This window comes from Mandrillus leucophaeus, unplaced genomic scaffold (assembly GCF_000951045.1).
Source record: "Mandrillus leucophaeus isolate KB7577 unplaced genomic scaffold, Mleu.le_1.0 Scaffold36, whole genome shotgun sequence".
NCBI lineage: Eukaryota > Metazoa > Chordata > Mammalia > Primates > Cercopithecidae > Mandrillus > Mandrillus leucophaeus.
This window is the reverse complement of record NW_012103809.1, coordinates 1,143,348-1,150,624: the sequence shown is the minus strand read 5'-3', so window position 1 is coordinate 1,150,624 and position 7,277 is coordinate 1,143,348. Positions and strand designations below refer to the sequence as shown.

Below are 7,277 nucleotides of genomic sequence, written 5' to 3'. Positions count from 1 at the left end.
CAGTGGTGCCATCTCAGCTCACTGCAACCTCTGCCTTCTGGGTTCAAGCGATTCTTATGCCTCAGCCTCCCAGGTAGCTGGGACTACAGCCATGTGCCACCACACCCAGCTAATTTTTGTATTTTTAGTAGAGACGGAGTTTTGCCATGTTGGCTAGGCTGGTCTCAAACTCCTTACCTCAGGTGATCCACCCGCCTTGGCCTCCTAGAATGCTGGGATTACAGGTGTGAGCCACTGTGCCCAGCCTGCTTTTAAAATTTAGGAAATGAGAATATCCATGTTTAATTTTAATGAGAGAAGCCTTAGATGTCTCTAATGTGTCATCTTTTTTTGGATATTATAACACAACTTTTTCCTTGTGACTTCCCAGCTGATTGTTACGGTAACCAAATATCAAGAGATAATGTTATGAAATTATTGTCTGGAAAATGTCATGTGACTTTCTAATTTCTTTTCTCAGATTCATAGTGACCACTTAGTAGCTAGTGAGAAACAGCATACGCTCCAGTGGGACGACTTCATGAAGGAGCAACCCAACAAAAAGGCTGAAGTGGATGAAGAGCACAGAAAAGCCATGGGGAGGCTTAAAGAACAATATGCTGAGATGGAGAAGGACCTAGCGAAATTTTCAACTTTTTAAGAACTTGAACCACAACAATCACAAACTAATGTGAATATGTTCACCTCTCTCCTGAAAAATATTCCCACCAAACCATTTAGCCTCTGCTTCAAGCTTAGCAATATATTCAGTGGCACTCTTGTATCAGAAGAAAGAAGCTTCTACTGGCATTCTGATTGGATGTTTAAAGAAAGGTGCTACATCTTTCCAGCTTTAAGTGCCTACATGATTATTTGAATGAAGAGAAGTAGGAAGGACAATGGAATAAATGTACTCTTTGTTAGTCAGAATTGATCATCTTTTCTATTGATTAGCTCAGAGAACTGTAGGTATAGACTTCTTAAAAAGATCATTTAATTCATTTCTATATAGGATTAACAATTGTTTATTGTTGTGGCTTAATGGGCAGATATAGAAGCTAGCTGTCACAGCCTCCTTGGCTGTTGAAAGAACGTACAAAGTGTTACTGCATGAGTAATGCAGACCAAAAAAAAAAAAAAAAAAAAAAACCCAACTGTCCTTGGAGCAGAGCTCACATTTCAGAGAGGTGGGAGTGACAACATTGTCCCTACTGCGGCAAAGATGGCCATGTTGGTATTGGAACTGCCTCTTGGGAAGCGTTGCTCATTTTACAGTGCAGCGTAATGCCACGGGCTTCCGTGGATGAGAAGACACGTTAAGTTTTGTGGCCTTCCAACACTTAACTACTTTCAGCTTTTACATCATGCTCAGTAAGAACAGCTTACCAAAAATATATTTTGACATTTAGTTTTTCCAAGAACTATAATCTTGCCCATAGTATTTACCTCATTTTTGTGTCTGTTTTGCTGTGGGTAAGCTTTATAAGATAAATAATATCTATACATGTTTCGACTGTTTAGTGGAGTAATCAACAAAATCTGCCAGGGAGTCCCTCTGGAACCATATAAAGTTCCTGGCTTTGAATGAACCAGAAGTGTTTGCCCACATGGCAAATGGTCCATGTTAAATGTAAATCCTTTTTAGTGCTAATGTCTGTTCTCATAAGCAGGTATATTATGATGAAACATGTACCAGTTCTGTCATCACTGTGATCTTTAAAAACCTGCATTTAACAATCTAATTTGAGGCTGGGTGCAGTGGCTCACACCTGTAATCTCAACACTTTGGGAGGCCGAGGCGGGCGGATCGTTTGAGGACTAGGAGTTCAAGCCCAGCCTGGCCAACATGGTGAAACCCTGTCTCTACTAAAAATACAAAAATTAGCCCGGCATGGTGGTGCACGCTGTAATCCCAGCTGCTCAGGAGGCTGAGGCACGGAAATCACCTGAACTTGGGAGGTGGAGGTTGCAGTGAGCTGAGATGGCACCGCTGCACTCCAGCTTGGGTGACAGAGTGAGACTCTGTCTCAAAAAAAAAAAAAAAAAAATCTAACTGAAGAACTAAGTTGATTTTTTATTTGCCATAAACCAAGCAAAAGTAAATGCAATAATTTCAAGAGATTTATGGTAAACGAATTTGAGGTATGGATAAATCTTTCACATATTTTTTATTGCTCTTTAGTAAAGAAAGGCACACGAAAGAAAATATCCAGCTCTCTTGTGTTATCTCAGTGTGGCGACTGCAGAAAATTGACAATGCCTGCCTGTGTAAATGTATGGCTTACTGTCAAAGCTTCATTCTTGGCTGCATGTTGAAAATGTGATTAAACTTAATAGAGGAGATGAAATAAGTATTTGAGATTTTTTTTCAGTAACACTGAACTTCTGCCAACTTTCTCTATCCGCTACTGTAGGCTTGACAGGCTCATCAATCATTTGCTGGTACCTGGACTAAAAAGCACAGTTGCTGACACCAAGGCATGTTGGAATTTTCTTAATTCTCTTTCAGTGGATGGAAAAAAAAATACTTCCAAAAATATCCCACACATGAAAAGGGAGGGTAGCCTTAAATGAAAATTCCCTTTGTACCATGGACACTTTTTGGAATGCGATTAATTGCCAACACATCATTGAACGAATGCTGTAACCAAGAAATTAAGATTGTATGTGTGAGGGGAATATATTCTTAACTGTGGCTACCCAGCTTGTATAGCAAAGATTTCTGATAGTTTGTGTTCATCTCATGTGAATAATACTTTACCTTGTAAGTTTGTACATATTCCATAAATACCTAAGGGACTTCCTAAACCAAAATGAATTGATGGGCTTTTTGAGCTTTAGACATTAAGATACTCAGTTATTTCCTTGTAACATTTTTAACTATTCAGCATAGCTTCTATAAGAGTTGGTTTATTTACCTTCCTTTTGATATTTTTAGTGGTGAACACTTCTGCTTCTGTTTCCCAGTTGCCAAATCACTTTTAATATGTATTTTATTTACATGTAAAAAATAATTTTAATAACTGCATAATTTGTAACATTTCTTTCCTTTTTTTTTTGAGACAGAGTCCCACTGTGTCACCCAGGCTGGAGTGCAGTGGCGTGATCTCGGCTCACTGCAAACTTTGCCTCCTGGGTTCAAACAATTCTTGTTCCTCGGCCTCCTGAGTAGCTGATATTACAGGCATGTACCACCATGTCCAGCTAATTTTTATATTTTTAGTAGAGAAGGAGTTTCACCATGTTGGCCAGGCTGGTCTTGAACTCTTAATCTCAAGTGATCTGCCCACCTCAGCCTCCCAAAGTGCTGAGATTACAGGCATGAGCCACTGTGCCCAGCCAGTTTGTAACATTTCTGCTGTGTTTATGCTGTTGAGCAGAGATACTATGGGTTCTACGTTGCTCATCGGATTACTGTAAGGATCAAATGAAATAATGTTTTATATTTTTAAAGCACCATAGAAAGATTTAAGTTCTGTGTATTTTTAATTATGATTTCTTTCTGGACTAACATATGTATGAGGCTTTTTTTCCCATTTCCTAGCATGTATATTTTTAAATTTTATGTTTATTGATTTCTGTTTTAATTGAATTTGAATTGTGGACAGAAAATAGGTACAGGTAAGACTGATCTGTTAATATTTGTTGAGATTTGCTTTATGACCTAGATTATAACTTGTTTTTGTAAATGTTTCATGATTGCTTGAAAAGTATGCTTGTTTTTCAGTTGTTGGATGTCTGTTAGACCAAAGTTGTTAATTATGTAGTTCAATTTTTTTCCATTTTACTATTCTTTTGTCTTCTACTTGATCTCTCAGACTCTGAGATGTGTTGAAATTTTCTATTCTAGTGAACTTACCAATTTCTCCCTATAATTTTGTCAATTTTAGTTTTATATATTTTTATATATTTTGAAGTCTTGTTATAATTATAAATATAGACATATAAAAATACATAAAATATATATTATATTTATATAGATTATGCCAGCTAGCTAGATTTATAGGATATATCTTTTTTTTAATCCTTCTGTTAAGCCTTGCTGTTATGTTTTAGATATGCCCCTTAAAAACTGTGTGACTGGGGCCAGGGCGGTAGCTCATGCCCGTAGTCCCAGCACTTTGGGAGGGCGAGGTGGGCAGATCATGAGGTCAGGAGATCGAGACCATCCTGGCCGACATGGTGAAATCCCATCTCTACTAAAAATATAAAAATTAGCTGGGCATGGTGGCGTGCACCTGTAGTCCTAGCTACCCAAGAGGCTGAGGCAGGAGAATCGCTTGAGCCCAGGAGGCAGAGGTTGCAGTGAGCCAAGATTACGCCACTGCACTCCAGCCTGGGTGACAGAGCAAGACTCTTTCTTAAAAAACAAAAAAAAGTGTGACTGGATGTTTTTCTTTCTTTCTGATCATTTGTCAGCTGAGGAGTTCAATCCATTTACATTTGTCAGAATTACTGATATATTGATATTTATTTATATCATCTTATTTTGTGCTTTTTGTCCCACCTTTTCTGTTTCTTGCTTTCTTTCAGCTTGAGTTTTTGTTTTGTTTTTCCATCTACTTTTCTTCTACTTTCAAAGTTAAACATTTCCCAGTTTCCAAATCACTTTTGATATGTATTTTATTTATATGTAAAAATTAACTTTTAATGAAGTGCTTAGTAGGAAATTTAACTTGCATAGTTAACAGAATCTAAAGTAAACATCTTTACTCTCTTCCTGTACATTAGAGATTTTTGTACAAAGTCTGATTTATCTCTTCAACTTACAAATTGTTGCCTGGAATTCTAGTTCTATCTCCGTTTAACTACAAAAGTAGTTATTTTGTACAGTCAGTGTTTATGTAGATTTACCTAGAAGTTTACTATTTTATTATCCTTGAAAGTTAGCTAGGTATACGATTATAGATTGACAGCTGTTTTCTCAGTATTTAATAATATTCTACTGTCTTCTTGCTTCCATTGCTGCTTCTGAAATGACAGTTGTCAGTCTGATCAGTATTTGTAGCTAATCTGCCTTCTTTCCCAAGTCATATTTAAGATCTTTATCTTTAGTGTTCTACAGTCAAATGTGGCCATACTACAGTATGTTTAACTGCGTATTTCTTTTCATTGTCCTGTTGGGATTCATTGAGATTCCTGAATCTGAGAATTGGTACTTTTCATAAATTCTGAAAAATTCTCAGCTACTGCCTCTTTGAATATTGTATCTCCCTCATTCTCTCTGTTCTCTCCTTCAGGAAATCAGATTACACTTCCGTTTTATGATCTCACTGTCCTCTCCGTATCTCTTAATCCCTGTTTCATATTTCCCGTCTCTCTGTCTCTAGGTGTTGAATTCTGGATAATTTCTTTAAATCTATTTCATTAATTCTGTCTTCACTCTATCTCTAACCTAGTTTGCCCATCTATTAAGTTGTTAATTACAGTTATTATATTTTTTGATTTTCAGAAGAGTTGTTTGGTTCTTTCTTAAACTTTCCTGGGTTGCCTGGGATAGTTCCATTATTCCCTCTTTTTCTTTTCTTTAAACATATTAAAAGTACTTATTTTACATTCTGTGTGTGGTAATTTCAATATTTTTTGTGGATCTGAATTTATAGTTTGTTGCTTGTTGTTTTTGCTGAAACAAGTTTATGGTGACTAGTTTCCTAATGTGGTCAGTCATTTTTTATTTAAAGTTCACATTCCTCTGAACTTTCTTTTCGGAGGTTTTTTAAAAATTTCAAGTATAGTCCTACAGAGAAGATTTTTTTTCCCCCTGTAGCATCAATTTGTTTCTTGCGACACTACAAACCACAGACCACTTCAAAATCAGTTTTCACCTTGGATTCCCTGCCTCTCCCTTTTCTGCTCCTTAAACTTTTGCACCCACACTCACACACAATGTGGATGTCAGCCCTACACACCCGTGACTGTTGGCTGTGATGAGGCGTTCCCAGAGGAGACATTTTCCTTCCTTTGTATCTCTTCTTGAATAATGAAGAAGGGTAAATTTAGGTGTTCTCCTAGTTTACTTCCTGAGGACAGGCCCTCTGAGGCTTTACAAATCCTCCTGCTCATCCAGCTCAGTCCTTGTCATGGACTGAATTTTGTCTGCCCTGGATTCATCGAGTAAAGCTGTAACCCCAGTGTGACTGTATTTGGAGATACGGCCTTTAAGGAGGTAATTAAGGTTAAATGAGGTCATGAGGTCATAGGGCGTGGAAGTGAGACCCCAGAGCTCTCTTTCTGCACATAGAGGAAAAGTCCTGGGATCACAGCAGGAAGGCAGCCATCTGCAAGCCAGGAAGAGGGGCCTCATAGGAACCACATTTTTCAGGACCTTGACCTTAGACTTCTTGCCAGCACATCTGTAAGAAAATTAATTTTTATTTAAGCCACCAAGCCTGTGGTGTTTTGTTACAGCAGATGGGAAGTCCCTCACTTTGATTCCTGTCCCTCAGGCAGGTATGGCTTCTAACAAGTGGGGCCTTCCTAGGCTGCAGGGATGGGGACGCCTTTAAGGCAGTTATCCAGAGCTCAGTTACCCTATAGAATGTCCCTGTCTCCTGATCTGCCTTCAGTTGTTGTCACTAATTTGCCTTAAATTCAACCAAGAATAATAAATAAAGTTTAAATTGTTTTCTAGCATTACTGGTGTTCAGTGGCTAGACAGATTTCTCTGTACAGAAATGGCATGTTAGACAAGTACATGGTGATTTTATTATACTAAAATTTCTCCAAAAAAGAACATGCCCATATTCTAGTGTAAAAGATAGTTTTTTACTTTTCTTTCAATATTATACTAAATCTTTTATATTAGATTATTTCCTATTATCCATGAACTAATAATGGTTGTCTCTATTGCTTCTATTGGATTGGCCTTTTACTGTTTATGAGCTAATGAAGGCAAAGAAGAGTCCAGTAGTGTTCTAAACCTGCATAACTCTTATCTGAATACTCAATTTTGGAATTTTTAATCTTTAGGACATTATCGTGGTTTGTGACAATGTCTCAGGCTACTATTATGGGCATGTTAGATAGAAGGGGCTTGATCTGTGCGATTAAACCCAAAGTGCCATGAAAATCTGGAGGAGTCACAGATGCCTCCAAGATACATAGTGAATTCTCTTCTTTGCTCTTGTAATGCATAAACTTTCTATCTGAACATTTCCATGTGCTGTTTGAACAGTTTTCTACTGTGCATATGTCTAGAGGTAGTGGGTTTTCTGTTTGCCATTGCAAATGAAAAGGTAGAGGGTTTTATTGCTTTGGAATTTAGCATAATGTCTGCCTTTCTTGAAATTGTACCCTGG

The 7,277-nt window shown here is 37.6% G+C and overlaps 1 protein-coding gene across 3 annotated transcripts in view; it reads left to right on the top strand.

The window, feature by feature from the left end:
• Positions 1 to 2,741, top strand: part of BLOC1S5 (biogenesis of lysosomal organelles complex-1, subunit 5, muted) — a 77,361-nt gene extending 74,620 nt beyond the window's left edge. For all 3 annotated transcript variants that reach the window (XM_011989628.1, XM_011989629.1, XM_011989627.1), the window contains one exon: positions 461 to 2,741. In XM_011989628.1, coding sequence (XP_011845018.1) covers positions 461 to 640 — 180 coding nt within the window. In that variant the 3' untranslated portion in view covers positions 641 to 2,741. The remainder of the gene's footprint in view (positions 1 to 460) is intronic.
• The last annotated feature ends 4,536 nt before the right edge of the window (positions 2,742 to 7,277 follow it).